A 19506-nucleotide genomic window follows, 5' to 3' on the forward strand; every position below is an offset into this window, starting at 1 on the left:
TGGTGTGATATAACTTATTGTGTAATGACATACTGCATTTTACAGCTTGGGTGTCTTTGACCCACCCTGCCAGATTACATTAGAGATGACATGTGCTTTTCATCTGTGCATTTTACAGCTGCCATCGTAAAAATTTCACTACACAGCTCTCAGTCAGTGGGGGTGTTTAAAATGAAATTGCTAAATTAATGGTCACAGTGTTGTTCACATGAGCTAATTATTGTATTCTGTGCTTTTGAACACACAAAGAGCGGAGATATCGGCGGTAGAGACGGGAAAAGCTGAATACTTCCTGGTGTTTACATGCTGCTGTTTCACAGGCAGTGTATGGAGACCTGTCTATCTAAAACAGCAGTTAGCAGCACTTAATTAGCATCTGCATGACGGCTTGAGGGTCGGTTTACTCATCGGTCAGCATACAGACAAGGAAGGTGTTACTAAACTGCAGCTCACTAATAGCTTTAGGGAAACGTCCACTCTCAGATATATGTTATCATCAGCTTGTAGTATTCCAGCAGGTCATTCGAGAGTAGGTGTGGTAGCTGTAGCTCCAGATATTATTACAGGTGGACAGAGGAGGAGGAGGAAGGAGTGAGGTTTTCCCAGGAGAATCTTCCACAGGTATGGTTATTCAGGTGAGAAGACCTGCCATGTTCCTCTTTTTTCCAATGGTTTAATGGCTCACAGTGTCATTAAACCATTCACCATGTCCTCTGTTGGCACTGTACACAGCAAAGTAGATCAATCGTCCCCACAGATTATTAGTTTATGGCTTGAATGACTAATTTATGTGCATCATGTACTTTCTGCATTCCTTTAATTTAGTTATTTGTGTCCTTGAAATACTTCCCTTGTTCCCTTACACCACACCCATAACAAATGGAGATGTAAACCCACACTGTGTTTGGCTTATCTTGTTAATGTACTGCTGCAAATATTTGATGAAATTCAAAATAGCTAATTAAAGGTAGCATGTTAAGTTTGTGGCCACTTGTAGCGCCGTCGAGCAATAGTCACAGCGATGCAGCAACGAAGGCAAGGAATGAAGACGACTGCTAGAAAGTAAACGTGGACATAAACAATGAATGCATAATTGTAAAAATGTCATGTTTAGACAGTTGAAAATTACCAATAACAAACAATTAGTCTGATCCAGAGTGAGTTTGTTTGCACTAGCTGCTGTTTCTATGGCTCTATAAAAAACCCTCCACTGGCTAAGAATAAGTCCGCTATGTGTCAGGTCACTAATGTGTCAGGTCCATTGTGACACATTATGAACTCACATCCCTTTGAGCTGTGAGCTGCGCTACAGTGGAAAACAGAACAGACGGTGTTCAGCCTATCAGGCCCAATCATTAAAAGGCCTCACATGTGCTTCTGACACTATACCTGTATTTCTTTGGCCTCAGAACATCATGAAGTTGCTGTGTCATGTGATCTGGAGGTATCATATCACATGGTTGTGAAATATGAGCTGGCCTCCCACGTCATGGCTCAGAGGGGTCATCAGATCTGTTGGGATGTATAGCGAGGTGTGGCTGTCAGCGTTTTCCACTCCAGCTGTGTGAAATAGAGCTACCCGGATCCTCCGCCAGTTGGATGGGAAAGCTGGCATGAAAAGGAATCCTCTAGGAATGGCAGACATGTCTGCAGGCTTTCACGGAGCTGTCACAGCAGTTCACATCATATGACATCCATGCCTCTGAAGAATGCCCTGTGCCTACTCAAGCGTCCTTTACACACAGTCGGCAAGATCTTTGAAAGACTTAAGTTTCCTAGAGTCATCTTGTGGTGCTGTTGTGTGAAAACGGGTGTTTAAATGTAGACATATTTGTAGAACAAACTTCATTTTTCATATTTTTTACATCGCTGAATTCATGAGCAGGGAGGCTCCTGGCCTTTATCGCACTGAAACAGACGTCTTAACAGTTCCATTTGGATTTTCATAATTCAGACTGCATAATGGCATCATTATTCATCTCTCTTCGGTCATCAGCGTCTGTCGCTAGAGTCAGCTTTTCTGCCTCTGCCTCTATTTGCAGTTAACTGAGATGCACTGAAGGAAAAAATTCCACTTGAATACTCTTACGGCTCAAATGCTGCACTTGTGGCTGTTGCTCTGTTTTGTCTGGATAACCAGCCAAACATGTAGATCCCGACTAACGTGATATCATGGGACGGTGTATAAATAGCATGCCACTTTCAGGGCATTTCATGTGTCATGTCTGTGCATTTTAAGCTTTTCATGCATCAATTAATGCCATTTTGGTTCTGGTTAGGGGGAGGGGAAAGGTGGTAACCCTGAAAAGAAAATGGAAATTTGTTGAAACTGCAACAAGAACCTAAATTGCTTTGAGATGTATGGTCTCTAATTCCTCACTCCAGTTTAGGAAAAGTATGTTTCAGAAGGCCAACAATAACCAGGTTACATTAAAGAGGATGTCCACTGATTTTACACATCAATATCAGTAACGCTGAGTGCTCCGCAGCTTGTGGAAACAGTTGTATAATGTCTTCTAATCGCTCCTCAGGAGATTTATCAAGTGTGTGAAAATGTTAAAGTGATAGAAAGACAGTGACTGTGATGTGACAGCACTGTATAAAGTTATGTACATTTCTATGCATGTTTCAACCCATAGGCTACATTTACATACACACAGGCCAATATAACAGTAGAAAAATTTCCAAATGAGGATTTTCCCTGTACGCATTCAGAGTTTGACAAATATAGTCTTGTGACTATGCACACACATACTGGGTTATAACAATAGTCTCTGTTTACTTCCTGTCATGTGTTGTAATATGAAGCCTTTGATAAATGTTTTAGCCTCTCACTGTCTGCACTAAGTCCTGATTGATTCCCACAACGTCTGAGGCCTGCTGATTTAAAAGGGCTATTGTCGGAGTGCAGAGACTATAAAATCATTGAAGGTGCAGCTATGGTCAGGTTGTTATTGCTACTGAATGTCAGTGTTTTCGCACCTCCCACCTGCTTTAAGGCAAAGGCCAAGGTCCTCTACCTCCTCTCAGGTGCCCTGCTGTTATATTGTATGTTACTTTGATCGCAGAACGTGTGTGAATATCAGCCCTAAAAACGTTACACAAACCCTGCTCCAGGTGAGAATAGGTTGTGCAAAGCCTCTGTAAACACGACCATCCCTGTAAAGAACTCCTGTGTTTTAACTATCAATAAAGGAGGGATACTACATGACGTTTCACAAACACATGTTTTTACAGCTTCAAAGGAGGCTTTCTTCACTCTGTTGACCAGGCTGATATGAGTGCTGGTTTCAGTGTTGATTCATGCCTTTGCACTTTAACATCAAAGGCTTGTACCGCAACCTTTGAAACCAAATATGGATATTTTTGTGTGTATGTCAAATATGCATTGAAAATAAGGACAAAGGAGAAACAGTGCACACACATTTGAAGGCTGTGATATGAAGGGAAGCACTGGCAAGAACTTGACATTTATTTACCATAAAAGTTTGTTTGGATGTGCACTTAAGACAAATAATGTTGCTGCCTCTGTCTCAGTAATGGGATGAGGAGAATAGGAAAACTGGAAGTTTCTACACTTGTTTCAACACTTGGTAACAGAATCTGGTGCTCACAGCTCAGGGTGTAATCTGTCAATTGATGCAAAACCATTTCTCTGTGAGGTTGTGAAAATGAAAATGCTGCATGCACTCGCAGTCTTGCAGCTTTGTTGCTTAAGGTTTCATCATTTACCTGCAGCCCTTCTCTTCTTGAGCTGAAATAACATCTAACTTGTGCCTCTCAACCTGAAATAAGACTTCCATCCCCTCTCATAAATCTGCCGTCGTTCCTGTTTGGCAGATGCAGGCGACCTCATTTGCATTTGGAATTTGAATGTGTCTGAGTTGTTTGTGCAGCGCAGACGGCTGAAAGCAAAGCAGGTTACTCTGATGCAGGAGCCACAGATAAATTAGAATTGCGTCTCAGCAGCCGTCAATCAGGGAGATGGCTGATGAATTAAATATGGAGCCAGTGAATAATAGCCCCCCACCCTGTGCTACACAGTGATGATCAGGGCTGTACCTTGCACAAAGGATGTGTCCTCTGTGTTTCTTTCCAGGAATAAAGTGTCTTTCTTTTGTCTTGGTAGGAGCAGTTGATATTTTATCATGTTGTTTGAAGAAATATGCTGTTTTTAAGAGTTTATTTCTGTGAGTTGACTTCAAACAATCTTATCCAATGCTTGTCATCAGTTTTGTTTTTTTGCAGCTCTGGTACAAAAGTCTTTCTCCAAGCTTCAACTCTGACTGGTTTGGTTTGTCTTGACTTATTTTGACTTACTTGACTTATTCGCTGCAAGGAAGCTATCAGAATTCAGCTTTTATCATATGTGACAGTTGAATAAGTTAGATATGACGGAACATGCAAAGTTTAGAAAATCTTACTGATCCTGGACTTAGGCCATGTTGAGACAGACAGTGGCGCTGCATAAAGTAAACACGGTCTGATTGAACCTGGTTCAACTTTTGTAGAAACACAAGGCAGTGTCATCAGGCAACCAAATATCTGCAAGCATGTGTTCCTGGTAGATTACTTTGTAACATGAATGCCCTATTTCTACAGTTTACCTCATGATTGTTATGATGAAAGATAAAATGATTGCCGCCATGATGCCATTCCAGGGTTGTAAAATCCTTTCTCCTTGATATCATAAGCAGCTGTGCAGTGTTTTGGCTTCTAATAAACCTTTAAACTCCTTCATCTGTTACTCAAACTGGACTTCCTGGATCCTATTTTGTAGTCTCACCAATACCTGAAGGGCAACTTATACAGCCTACAGCCCTGGTAATGACAACACGTATTGTAGCCCTTTATGTCTTGTGCAGAAACTGGACAGGTAGGTCAGTGCTGGATAAACAGACGTTAACCCCCCACGTAGCTGCTTTCACAGACGCTCCTATTGAGCTTTGTCTGTAGTCTTACATAACAGTAACAGGCACAAAAAAGGCTGCTTGCTGTCTCCATGCATGTCTGCCAGCGGGCTTTTGTTTGAACACGTGCTGAAGGGCCAGCTCAGGTTGACTCTCGATTTCTCAGCTTAATCCCCCTGGAAGATAAACACCGCATGATAAACACAACCGTCCCTACTGCCCCGTCATCTTATTCCTATCTGCTTTCCTTTAGCCTTTTCTGTTGCTCCACATGGAGCCTTCTTAACAAGCTCAATTTCAGCCACTTGACTAATTGAGGCCTATAAACACAACAATAGCAGTACGAGAGAAACTTCTCCTGAACTGCATTCTCACACTCCTCTTAAGTGGTTTCTTCTGCTTGACAATGTTGTTTTCTTGCTCCTGCGTCTGGTAATGGGAGCGTTATGAGCTAATGATAGTCCCAACGTGCGCGAGCACACCGCTCCTGAGCTCAGCCCAGGCTTTTAACTGTTGCTGGCTGGCGAGTGTGGCGAACACTCAAAAAGCCTTTGCACTGTTTGCCAAGCCTTTGGAGCCTTTACCCTGAGTCACCTCTTCTGCTTGCTGGAAAGCTGTACTGCAGTAACCTCTGCTGGAGATGCAGCAGAGGGGGGTGCGGTTGCCGGAGCTCACATAACATATTGCTCTTCCGTTGGGTTTGTAGTAGCAGTGAAGCAAGCAGTGTGTGTGGATTTACAGGCATGAATTGGGTAATCTAGTAGGCAGAAATTACCCAGCTTTATGGAGAACTTTAATACTCAGGTGGACTTTGCCAAACCTTGTTAAGCTTCTCCAGGAACACAGTCAATTGCAAATGTTTTTAAAGAAGCGGGAAGGGTGCCAGTTTCAGGTCAGGGCACACACATTTCTTTTAAGCAGCCTAGCTTGAACCGCTGCTTCTATTCCAAGAACTGGACTGTTCCTGAAAAAAGTTACTAATTGCAAAACACTCCTTCCCAGTTTTGTAAACCTTCTCCTCTCTTTGAAAGTCTTCCTGTGGTTTCAGAATTGCAGATGTGAGAGTAAGTGAATTTGTGTGTGAAAGTAAGTGATTAAAATCAAAATGGAGACCCAGCTCAAAACTTTGAAACCTCAGCGAACCAGCAGCCCAGTTACAATGTCCAGACTTAAGCACTGAAACCTTGCAAACTTGAATTGACGTCATCAGTCAAGATGCTGCCAGAGCTCCAACTTCTCAATAAAGGATGAAACAGCGCTTTGTGAAATCACAGGCATTTCTGTGGCCAGTAAAGTACAAGGCTTGAATGCAATGTTTAGCTCCACAACACTCAGGGTTCTTTCTGTTTTTATGAAAATATAAATCAATAATTATGCTGTTTGATAAGAACAGTCAGCATGCTTTTTATAAAATAAAGAGGTGCAGTTTGTGGATGATTTTGGAGTTCCCATCATCCTTTTTTTTAACATTAAGAGCCTCTGAAATGTGGGTAATTCCCTCTGGCAAAATTGGCAGCAGCACAGACAGTGGTGGACATAGCATTCAGATCCTTCATAGAAGTTATAGTAGCAATACTATAATGTAAAAATATGCAAGTACAAATAAGAGCACTGCATTCAAAATCTGTTTTAGTATCTTTACGCTTTTTATTTTGGTTTCACAGCCTGCAACTTTGGTTTATGATCTCCACTTGATCAGTGCTGTTTCCAGCAGTAGTAGGCAGCTTTCTTCTGCAAAAATGTGTAAAAAAAAAAACAACAAAAAAACAAAAAACAAAACACTACCTGCTCTGCATTTAACAGCAAACAAACAAAGTCAGCAAGTATATGGTGAACATACAGTGAAGCATTTAGCAGCTCATGAGTGAGATATTTCCCTCAGAGGCAGTAAAAGCTAAAAGGAGAGCGAATATTTGACATGAATCAAATGAATGCTACTGTTGCTCCATATGTGCATGCAACATGTTTGCCAAAGCAACTCTGTAAGGTAATATGTCAGTTGTGTGTATACAACTTGCCAATAAAAACAACAACAAAAAATAAAATCAAAGTAGAGAAGTATTACTAGAAAAATGAGTGAGAAAGTAGAGGTATAAAGTTGCATAACAAGAACTCGAGTAGAGTATAAGCACCTTAAAACTTGAGTAAGTGCAGCTGCTTTCGACCACTTACTGCAGACTCATGGAAAAAAATATCCACAAGAAAGCCCTTAATAACATGCTGTTTTCACCGTGGGAAAACCCAGAGCCATGCTGGATTTGAGTCAAAGTGTATGAGGCTGGACACTGAGACCAGGCCAGCGTCTTCCTGTTCAAACCAGGCGTTGAAAAGGTGACGTTTATTAGTAGGATGTTGGGGAGAAAAAGCTGTTTTACCTGATGGTGGTGGCAGAGAGGTGTAGCTGTTGAAAAATCAGATTGTACTATTCATTGAGAAGACTTCATTTCTTACCGTGTGAATGTGGCATGAATTGGGAGCACGCCAAGCAGCTGTAGCATCAATCAGTTCCTCAGAGAGAAGAGAGAAGAAAAGAGCCGTTGATGATTCACACAGATTTTCTATGATTATGACTCAGCATGGATCTATATCAAGAGCTGTACAATTAGTGAATAGGGCTATGCAAGGTTATGTAAGGATGTTGGTCTGAGGGAATTGCTCTGCATTTGTGTGAAACTACATGCTGTCGCTGCTGCTGCAGAACAAATTAGTGAGATAAAATCTAAGTGTGAGGGTCAGACTGTTTCAGCAAATCTGATCGGTTCATTACTGTGGTATTGTCCCGGAAATAGACTGAATTCTTTTAAACACCAATGGCTAGTGCCAGGAATTTTTGTCCCAGCAAGATTGTTCGCCATCAGCAGCTTTTCTCTGGTTTAAAACAATGGGTGGTCAGATTAAACACAATAATTTAAAGGAAGGACAAATAAGAAAAACACTTGTTAAAATCTATTAGGTTTATGCAGCTTCTCCTCTGTGCACAGACTAACTCTCTGTGGCGACTGCAGAGCATCTTGCTTTATAGGATACCAGCAAGGCAGGACCCCCTTTTGATCTGAGGTGTGTTTGCTTTATTAAAAATGACACACACAACAGGTCAACCTTGTTAACCTTGAGCTCCCCAGAGGGAGGAAGGAAAGGAGGCGCTTCAGTCTCACCGCAGGATAAATGAAATTCCCCATACATATAATTTAATGTGACATGATTCAAATAATTCTCAGCGAAGGATAATTTGCTCATTTGATACTGCCAGTGGTGAATAGATCGACTGATAAGTAACAATTAATAGCAGCAGGGTAAAGCAACAGAAACCGTATCCCTACAACATTACAGACAAGTTTGGTTTTCAACTGTAGAACGTCCCACTCATTTGGTCAAAGCTAAGAGGACCTAATCAAAAATGTTATTTTATGTTGTGTATTTCTGTTAATATATTTATATATGTTTCTGCCCAGATATAAGAGTTTGCAAAATTGTAGTTTTCTATTTACAGGTAATGTACTTCTTAGCTGCCAGCATTATTAATCTACACATATTTTATCGTGTATATTCCAGATATCTAGTAAAGTATGAAAAATGTGATTTAAAGATATATCATGACATATACACAGGGATTAAGTGTCATGTTATAAGCTGGCAAGAACAAAAATCATGCTTTATAGAGCTGTGGTTTATCAGCTGTGATTCTGACTGTGAATTCAACCTCCAGCTCACAGCCTTTGCTGCACGCCTTCCCCTCGCCTTAACATTTGTCCTGTAAAATCAGCAGAACTCTCATCAAAAGCCAGGACAGATTAGATAAATGTTAAACGACTGCAGTGCTGCAATAACTCCCACTGATTATTTGAAGAAAAAGTCAGAACAGAGGATCATGTCGTGATAACAGAGCCAGATAATGATGTATCTTGCTATAGTTTTAACCTCTAACAGTAGAGGAGAGCCAGGTGGTTTGTGAGGTGTGATAAGGTGGAGTTTATAGACCTTTCCTGTACTCTCTGAACTGTCAGCTGTCATGCTGGTTCACATGCTTATCAGATGGCACCCACTACTCATATTTGTCATGCTAGATTAATAGACAGAGGGATCCACTCTTGAATGAAACTTGAAAACAAGATGAATGCTTGGCATCAGCTGCTGGGTTTCTGTTTTGTAAACATGCCTCCTGTCTCAGCAATGCTGGATTTGTCGCTCTGTACTCCCTCTGCTTTTACCCCATAAATGTTCTTAATTTAAGTCAAGGGGTTTTTATCTTCTCCTTCTTAAGTGGGTTTATTCTTACTTCTTAAGTAAGTAAACACACACTGTAGGAATGCAGATAAAGTGGCCCCAGAGTGCCCTGACCTTGCTTTTTTTTCTTTTCACTTGAACACAGGAATATTTGATTGGTTGAATTACATGGGTGTGTGTTAACAGGGGAGTTGAGCTTTTTCAGCTCACTGATTCGACGGCTCCAGAAAGGTTGAGAGGTTTAACCGTGGACAAAGTCACGTTGAGGGTTCACAGGAGACTCATTAAAGCGTGCAGATTCAGTAAAGTGATGCTCAGAGTCAAGCAGAACTGGATTCTGATTAGTGCTGAAATGATTTATAGACTGTTTTGATTAGTCATGTGACTGGGAATTAACTGTTAGCAGTCACTTACTCATTTAAGTCACTTTTGTGATTTGCCAAACTTGCTGTTTCCTGCTTCTCTAAAATAGGTATCTGCTGATTTTCTCTCTTTTATATCATTGTGAGTTGAATATCTTTGGGTTTGGGACTTTTAGTCAGACAAAACAAGCTATTTGAGGATGTCATACGGGGGTTGTGAATTGGCATTTTTTCATCCTCTGTCATTTTACATATTTAAAAATCATTCAGTTCATTGAAAACTAGAATTACCACTGAGTCATGGCGCTGAATAATTGCTAGAACAGCATTTTTGCAGAGCATTATGATGTAAATTAGGCATTTTCCAGAAATGTTGCATATAAGTTTAAATATATATATATATGTATGTGTGTGTGTGTGTGTGTGTGTGTGTGTGTGTGTGTGTGAGAGACTGGGAATGACCTTTGACCTTTGACTACCAAAATCTACTCAGCTCATCCTTGAGTTCAAGTGAATGTTTTTGTCACATTTAAAGAAATTACCTCAAGGTGAGGTTATCACAATGCACAATAATGTGGTTCAAGGAAATAGCTTCATAAAATAATAAAATAAAATAATGTTGTATTTAAAAAAACATTAAACATTGGCATGACTTTTTGTAAATAAATAGGTTTATATTCTTCAAACCAAGGTACAGTGATGAAAACATTGTCAAGTGTTTGTGCAACATATGGGCTACTTTACTTGAAGTGCTTCTGAGATCTATTCCTAGACTCAAGGATTGCTAATGAACATGTCCACACTGGCAGTGTAAATTGGTGTGAAAACAATACTTCTTCACACATACACAGACACACACAGTCTGTGTATGTGTAAAGTATATAACACTCAGTCACACCCTCTGTCCTACAGATAGACATGAAATCAGAGCCTTACTTATTTGGTGAATTGTTGTTATTGGGTGAGAGCCTTATGTAATGAACCTCTTAAACACTTCCTATGCTCATCACGTCCTGGTTAGGGCAGCATCTTTGCTCTTGAATGCAGTTGTGGTTTTGCCATCTCTCTCTCCCACTGGCCTTATAAATCTGCAGCTTTGTCACAGTGACAATGGGAGCGAGGACAGAGTGGTTACTGTAATCTTGCAGCCCTGGTACAGGACTGAAACATAGACAGAGACGACTCTCTCTCAACTGCAAACACAAGTGCTAAATTTGAAAGGCGAAATCATCTGCAAGAACGAAAACATTTTGAACCTTTTGTGGAAGGCCTCACAATGTTTATCATGTCCCGGTTATATAAGAAAGTACAAGACTTGGTCAAGGCTGAGTCTCTTTGGTTGAAGAGTTTTTTGTTAGCAGGACTAATTTGATATTCTCCAAACCTTTTTACTAAAAATGGGTCATATTTTCGCAGAACAACAGGACACATGGTACATTTCTTCTTTTCTGCTTTTTAACTATCAGCAGAGTTTTTATGAAAGAGGCCTGAATAACTTTCTCCGTCTTTCACTGTGTTTTGTCTACAGTGTGTCCTGTTGCTGTTTGTTTTTGCAGCAGCTCTCCACTCTGTAACCATCTGCCCTCCTAACCCGCCTTGCCTCTCCTACATTCCTCTTAGTGGGGGAGCTTTAACTGCTCCATGAGAAAATGAACAAGTGAGACATGATGAAGGCTGATCTGTTTGAATACCTGCTCACGATCCTGTGTGACCTTGAGCGTCCTTTGAAAAGGGGCAAAACGTTTGTGCTCTGGAAAGTCGAAGATCCTGGCAGCAGATTAATTTAGTTAATGTTGGCATATGAAGGGCATTAGACGGACAAATGCTCCAGTCAAGTTAAGGTGATTTCGTACCTGATGATTAAAAATCTCTCTCCGGCGCACATAATGTGTCATCTGAATGGAAATTGAGTTTGTTGAGTCGCACATTTCCCATCCCCCTGCTCGACTTGTCCTGGCTGGTGCCATCAAGTTATTCCTCACACTGAGTGGATGCGCGCATTATCCGAGACGCTGACCTGATTGTGTGCAGTGCATGTGACATCCTGGGGCGAGAGAGGGGGGAGAGGGGGAGAGAGTGAAAGATGTGGAGGCGGATGGTAGAGAGGCTCGTGTGGCTGGTGAAGGTCACCAGACGGTCAGTGGCTCGAGGCCGTGACACTGACTGGACAGGGACGAGGAGGAGAGTCAGCTTGTCAAGCAGTTGGAGGCCTTGTCTGGTTTAAAGGCTGATTTGCTTTGGTGTTTGCTCATTAGTACATGAGCAGTTGTTACTGCCACTTTGGTCCAGACTGAAATGTCTCAACAAACTGGATGTGTAAATTGATTGAGACATTCCTGTTCCCCTGTGGATGACTTAACTTTTCATCTAGTGCCACCATCCCATCAAAATTTCGATTATCCAGTGCTTTTAACGCGATCCCGTGCTTTAAAAACCCGTCACTCGCAAGACATTTCTTGTGTCATGTCACATGCATTTTAAGCTTTTTATGTGTCATTTAATGCCATTTTGGTCAGGGTAGGGGTTAGGAGGAATGGTAAGGTCAGGGGCTAGTAAATACAGAAACAATGTCACGTGAAATGACATGCACAGGGCAAAAAACAGGACTGAGAAACACGTGAAACGACTTAAGGAAATTGGGACCATTTGGTGATACCAGGCTGGTATATTCCTCGTTTTTCATACTCCAAACAAATATTTTTCTGTAACTGCAGGATGAACCCTGTTTGAACTGAAAAGGTGGCGTTTCCCCCCCGTTCTAAAAACATCCACGTTGCACAGTTTGAAATGGTTTTCTCAGCCTCTTCCATTTTCCACAACATTTCAGTCCAGCTCTTTGATGCTGCTCCTCTTTGATGCCAGCCAAAGCACAGTGCAACAGAGAAAAAGAAGCCTGTGCTCATTTACATACAGTACACCAGCCTAGCAAATGGTACGACGTAATGCAGATTACTTGGGGTGTAGCCTTTGCTGTACCAGATCTAGTTATTAAATATTAATCCGGTGCGGCGTTATCAGCTCATCGTCAAGGTATGATGTGTAGGAAGGGGCTCGTAGAAGCGAAATACTGACACGTAGGAGACAAAGCTCTTTGTCAGTGTTTCAAGGCTTGGACCCACACACAGTCTCAGACAAAGGCACTCTGTTGAGGCACACTGAAAGAGCTGCCGTACTGTAGTTTATTCCTCTCCTCTAATCCTCCCCCTGACCATTCTCCTCTGCTTCCCTCATCAGACTCCTCTCTTCATTTTGAAATAATTTGCTGTGCTTGTGCCAAATAAAAGTGATCTTTATCAGAATCTCTTAATAAAACTCACTGCAGATGGTCCAGCCAACGTCTGTAATCATCACATTATAGGAGAAGATATGTACTTTCCTCTACTTGGATTTATACCATCAACCTCAGAGAGCAGGGTGTGTCTGTTAACACAGTATAAACTCAGTTACAAATCCGCCCATCATTGATATGAATGGGCTGGACTCAAAATATTACACAATACAATTCATCAGCAACACAACACTGCATCCTCCAATACACAGTTTTTACATTCCCACCTGTAAACAATAAACAATAAAATGATGAGGCATAGCTGAAACATTCCTTCATTGTGTTCCTTCAAAATAGAAACTGAAAAACAAGAATTAGAGGAGCATTTTGGGAATGCCCAGTGGTCTAGAGACCACAAACCACATCTTATTTGTTGCATGTCACTCCCTATCTCTCTCTCCTCATGTCCTGTTCCTATTGTCATGTCTTAAAAAAAGGCAACAAAATTTCCAAAATGGCCTTAAAACAAAAATAACAAATGAAATTGGGCATCAGCTACACTCATCCCAGCTCTCTTTTGGTCCTTGGTTAAATGTGACTTTTTTTTCCTCTGCCAATATGCCTTGGCGTGGCGCATCAGGGGATTGTGGGTAATATGCTGTGCTGATCAATAAGGATCTGACATAAAGTGAAGATGTCAGTGTAAGATGTGATTTATTTTTGAGGAGATTGCATCATGCTGTGTGTTAGTAATTGTGTAATCATGGTGGAGTGATACGATGTAAGTAAAGAGAGTGATTTGTCACCTATAACTAGTGTATTATTCAAATCCATGCCCTCAGCCTTACATTAGGTTTATCTATAGTGTTCTGTATTGATCATACTTAAACTCTCTGAGTAGTAGTAAACATCATCATGTGAGTGAGAAGTGCACAGGAATAAACTGTGTGGTGAAGTAACAAGATGTTGTGTCAGATCCAGTTTTACCTGGCTCAGATGTAGATTTAACAAACATCAGAATACAAGTCTGGTGTTGTTTTTGACATGAAATCCCCCTCCACACCCCCGAACCCACCTCCCCTTCGCAAGCCAATCAGAGTCCAGCATCCAGTGTGCTGTTTACAAGTCCCACGCTACCATGACCAAGCAACAGACCCCCGCTAAACCCCTGGGACGGAGACGCAGGGACAGGGACCGAGTGTTCTCAACATCTAGAGGAAATAAACAACACCCAGGCCCTGACGCCAGCGGGATACTGACATGAGTCCTTCCTGACAGCTCTCAGAGTGAAGGAATTCCCTCTGCTGTCAGCGAGTCAGAGCTGACTGCGTTCCTACTCTGTAATACCAGTAATCAGATTATCGTCTTTTATTGAGTGGGAGTGTAGTGAGATTATATGTCATGTCTCCTCTGCTGCCCACTTCGTCTGTAAGGAAAAACCCTGCAGAGAGCTTCATAGCTGCAACTGGAGCTTGAGCAATAAACAAACCACAGTACCCAGAAAACATTTGGTGGAGCATTTCTTTCTCTTGGGGGATGGCTCGCTGCATGAAGACATCTGTGGTGTTTGAAAGAGTCAGAATATAAAATTAGAATATTATATAGCAGCTTTCGTGGTCGCTCTGATTGCTGTTTGTCTTCGGCTCGTTTGGTTCCGTTAACAAGCATCCTCCTGTTGAGCTGGATACAGAAAACCGTTTTTCGACTCCATTCATCGAGGAGTTAAAGATGATGATGTCACCAAGAGTGGCACAAGTGGAGCTCTGTAGAATATATCAATGGTTAGCATTTAGCAGCAATAAGCAGTCATTTAGGTGGAGAGAGAAGCCCTAATAATAGTCGTTCAGACGCTACCCCGTCATCAAGCCGTGTGTTGGTTCTCAGCTGACGGCTGACAGCTTAAGACAGGTCGATGATGATAGAGGAGTGTCACCTGTGCCTGCTTATTTTCTAACTGTCTGGTTTTTCAGTGATTCTACCATTACATGTACAATATACGTGCACTCTTTAGCTGTGGTTAATGGAAATTTTGCACTACAGCACGATATCTGTGGGAAAGTTCTCTCCTTGTTTCAACATTAAAATGCCCAAACACGTAACTGCAGCATCTCCGATGAAGCCATAGAAATGTATGACAATCATGTACAGCAGATGGGATAAAGGACTGAATAACACAGAAGAGAGAAAAGGGAAATTCCTGAAGGCAGCAAGATGTGAGCTTGTAGGTTCAATATGCTCATTGTATTATTGTTCCCTCTGTTTTGTTGGTCACAAACAGACCACACATCTCTGTCTGACCGCAGCAATCTCTGAACAGGTCTCAGCAACTGTGATCAGACTGTTTCTGCCCTTCACCTTTCTGTCGATCCAGTAAATAAAAGTAAAGGTCAAGAGACACTCAATTAAACACTGATAAAAAAGACTAAGAATAACTGAACAGACGGACACATCTCTCTGTTTACATCCCACTTTAGTTAGTGGTCAAAGACTGTCTCTATGTACCTGTAAGAAGCTGAATGTTGTATCTGATGTTACCTCTGATATGTCTGAAGCAATCATCAGTTCTTTAGTTTTGATTAAATTTATCTCCACAAATCTGTCATGAAGGGAAGACAGCAATACAGTGTTGCAAAAATAGCCTATAACTGTTTGTTGAATTATATCCCTCCCTAGCGGCCCAGTGGTAAATGCTTGAGAACCACTGATTCACAGTTTTCAATGATCAATGATTCTGTGTTATCTCTAACTACAGAACTAATACTTTATTGATCCTCATGAATCTCCATTATGTCAAAGGTCAGGGTTCTGAAGCAGGTTAAGATTTCTTGTTGCATAGACGGACTGCAGTCTAGACAAGTCCACTGATGTGTGGAAAAACACTGTGGATGTCTGTCTGTATAAAACTGCTGAGATATTTCAGTCTGGACCAAAGTAGTGGCCTCCCCACAGGCACTGCCATCTCCAGAGCCATGCTGCTAGCATGCCTAAAAACTGATAAAAACATCCTGAGGCAGCAACTGAGCTGAACTTTTGAAACCACACTTCTCTGGAAATCATGACTCTTAGTTTGTAAGTAGAACCAATTTTCCATCACATTGGCAAGATGCAGTATTAGCAGGAATTCAGGGTCTTGCGCCATGCTTAATGCTTATTAGCAATGGACTTTGAACCCGATCCAGCCTCCTTACTCACTGCACCACTACTTCTGCTGCATAAAAGTAGTGGTTACATCAGGTCTACCCAGCTGAAACAGCAATATCCTGTGATGAGCAGTCTTTAGCTCTTTGCCGCTGTTGCATAAACGCTGCCTCGTGCAGTGATGGAGCCCCCCGGCTGTCTGTGTCTGCCAGATTATAGACCCAGCCACAGCCTCTTCACTCTACCCTTTGCAGTTCTTGGAGTTCCTCCTGTTCCTCCTCCATCTTGTGTCCCATGTCTCATCTCTCTTAATCCCACATCCACAATCCCCTCACTTCTCCCTCTCTGTCTCCCACTAATCCACCTCTAAACACAAGCTGCTGCTCATCCCCTCCCCTCTTCACTCTTCATCATCATTTTATAGCTGGACAGCAGCATTTAACATAACCTCAGCGGAGTGAATTATCCTCCGCACTTTACCCACACTGATTCCCCTCCATGCATTTAAGTAAATTTGATGATGCTTTAATATTATGCCCTGTAGACACTGGCTTTCTAACCAGATTCAGCATTTTATTAGTGGAGCTGCCAGTGTCAGATCTATGTGAATGGATTATATGGAGCTTTTAGCAGATATTATAGCCACAGCAGGGGTGACTTCTAATCATTTCAAACGTGCTTTTTATTGTTGAGTATTTTTGTGAGTTCTGTGTAATGCTCTGCTGCTTTGTTTTTTGCAGCACAGTGCTTTCAGGCACAATCAAGTGTATGTAGTTTTGGGACACCACCATACCCTCATGCCTTTTTCTGTTAGTTGCTGGTCTGTATATGCCTGAATTGGGTCTGGCCTGGGGTGGCAGTGCTGGCCTGATGTCTTGGCATCTCACTGACACTGTCTTTGTTCTCGTATTTTAGCTGCTGAATTCAAATCCAAAGCCGACCATGTTTATCTTAAAGCTGCTATAATCTTTATTATCAATGGAATGACTACATGTGTGTGAAAGGTGTCAGTCGTAGTTGATACTAATATTGCTTCGTGTCTGCTGGATGTGCAAATAGGTGATTCTTTGCATGTTTGTTATGACAACTTCATAAGTTGATAATATGTCAACATTGCGTTCCCAGCTCTTCTTCCCCAAAGGGTAAAATTTGAAGAAAGAAATCAGTTGCCTGTTTGAAACTTTGTATCCCTAGTGCTAGCGTAATGCTAATCCCATTGTCTGCTCCTTTCTGCCTCTGCAGGTCAGCCAAGGTAATGTACCAGGAGTGGAAAGTGCCTCCCTGGCCATGGACACAGAGGAGGGAGTGGAGGTGGTGTGGAATGAGGTGCTGTTCTCCGACAAGAAGGTCTTCAAAGCACAGGAGGTATTGTGACTCTTTTTGCCTAACAATTATTTAACTAAATTATCTTCTTTTCCTCTAACTTTATTTATATTTCAAGCTAAATGAATGGCCAACGCAATACTGTAGAAGAACAGGATTTTTGAATTACATATGCACAGTATATGGCATATGACATGTATTTTCCAGTATGATAAAGGTCAATATCTCCATCCATTAGTTTCATCGACCGCTACAGTACAGTCATCCTTTGTTTGGAGGTTTGCCTGCAGCCGTCTCCATGTGATGGCCCTGGCGCTGGCAGACAAAAGGAATTTTAAAGAGATATTTTATTCTGTTCTTAACTTCAAATGAACAGGACAAACCCAGAAAATGTGAAACTAGTCTACCATATTTTTTATTGCCTCCAGCATTTATTTCATCCCTTTGTATGAATTTCAGATTTAGAGTCACAAAATATCGTATTATGTTCTTGTGTTTTGTCCGACTGAGCCTCAAACAGTTAATTACCATAGCAGACTAATAAAATGAGGAAATATTGACACTTTTTTTTGGAGTTACTCACTAATAGTTTTAGCTTTATTGGTACAGGCCAAGGGATTCTCGAGGTTATGTGAAGATGTGAACAAGCTCTGATATGTGTTTTCTAGGAGAAGATCAAGGAGATGTTTGAGAACCTGATGCAGGTCGAACACCCAAACATTGTTAAGTTCCACAAGTACTGGCTAGACATGAAGGAGAGCCAGGCTCGGGTAGGAAGTCTTTCCTTCTCGCTTTCTCCTTTTTTTCCCCACACACATATTCACACCTGTGAATGAACCGATCTTCCATCCTCCATCTGTGGCCCACAGGTTATATTCATTACAGAATACATGTCGTCGGGCAGCCTCAAGCAATTCCTGAAGAAAACTAAGAAGAACCACAAGACTATGAATGTGAAGGTCAGTGTTTTTACTCTGGTCACATACTGTATTGGAGACTCAGCCTGTGTGTCCTGTGGTGGTGGTGGCACACGGACTGCAGTCCAATCACTATTCAGATCCATATTTCCAACAGGATTAGAGATTATGTAACAGGACGCCTGGTGGCTCAGTCTACCCAGACATACAGTATATCTTTTTCTTGCAGCACTGTGCGTTTGAAACTCACTTGCAATTTATCCAACATCTCATCCTCTCTTTTTTTTCTCTGCTGGTTTTATTTAATAATTCAAAGCCAAAAGGGATGTTTTAAAGTGCTATATATATACACACTATGGCCTTACTTCCTTTAATCCCTGGGAATAAGGGACAAATAATGCACTATAATGTGTTACAGCACAGTGTAAAATATGCCCTCTGTGGAACAAGTGCTCTAAAAGATTCACTGTTGCTTTGTTACTTACTTTGTATTTTAGGCCTGGAAGCGATGGTGCACCCAGATTCTCTCTGCTCTCAGGTACAGACTGATTAATTCCCAGGATTTTAACATGAGTAATGTTCATTAGCACAGGCAGAACATTAATAAGATGTGTTATTGCTTACCGGCAGTTATCTGCACTCTTGTGACCCACCAATAATCCATGGCAACCTGACATGCGACACCATCTTCATCCAGCACAACGGCCTCATCAAGATCGGCTCAGGTCTGCTCCCAGCAGGGCTTTTTATGTTACTACAGCGAGCAGCGACCACCTGCTGTATGATGTTATCTCAGACTGTTGATTTCTGGATTTAACTGTTTACTCTCTGCAGTTTTACAAAACACAAAAAAATATCTCAATTATGCTTAATTTTCTTTTCACAGTGTGGCATCGGCTATTTGTTAATGGTAAGAAATAGATAATTTTGTTGTAGATACGTGTTTGTTTTATTTGTGTCATATTTATCTATGAATTTGTGTCATCTAATTGGTCTGTTTATCTGTGTTTTCTCTAACCAGTGTTCCCAGATGCCAGCGTCCATGGTAAAGGGAGGCAACATCGCGACGAGCAGAGGAATCTTCATTTTTTTTGCTCCAGAATATGGAGGCAAGTGTGGTAGAGTGGCATTTGTATGTAGCTTCCTACGGCTTGATTTCTATCAAATCCATCTTCATTCGTTCTTAGCGGAATAATTTACCCCAAAGTAAAAATGTAGCCATTACCTCTACAGTTTACTCAGCCATTTTGCACCTGCAATCCCATTTTAGCCTTTTCTGTTGGAGTTAAAAGGATTGTCTTTTTCTAGCTTGGAAAAAAATCATGCCCATCATTTCTATAAGCATCTTATGCAGCAAAAGTGAG

The 19506-nt window shown here is 41.4% G+C and overlaps 1 protein-coding gene across 17 annotated transcripts in view; it reads left to right on the forward strand.

The window, feature by feature from the left end:
* nrbp2a (nuclear receptor binding protein 2a) overlaps positions 1-19506 on the forward strand; it is a 108640-nt gene that overhangs the window by 41224 nt on the left and 47910 nt on the right. For 3 of the 17 annotated variants that reach the window (XM_051066844.1, XM_051066841.1, XM_051066846.1), the window contains exons 2-6: positions 17145-17267; positions 17894-17995; positions 18095-18184; positions 18640-18680; positions 18773-18867. The exons of 5 other annotated variants lie outside the window; for them this stretch is intronic. In XM_051066844.1, the coding sequence (XP_050922801.1) occupies positions 17145-17267; positions 17894-17995; positions 18095-18184; positions 18640-18680; positions 18773-18867 (451 nt within the window). Of the gene's footprint in view, positions 1-17144; positions 17268-17893; positions 17996-18094; positions 18185-18639; positions 18681-18772; positions 18868-19028; positions 19053-19506 lie in introns of all 17 variants that reach the window. 9 more of the 17 variants (XM_051066831.1, XM_051066842.1, XM_051066845.1 and 6 more) reach the window with 5 other exon arrangements.

The sequence above is a fragment of the Lates calcarifer genome, linkage group LG24 (genome assembly GCF_001640805.2).
Source record: "Lates calcarifer isolate ASB-BC8 linkage group LG24, TLL_Latcal_v3, whole genome shotgun sequence".
Taxonomy (NCBI): domain Eukaryota; kingdom Metazoa; phylum Chordata; class Actinopteri; family Centropomidae; genus Lates; species Lates calcarifer.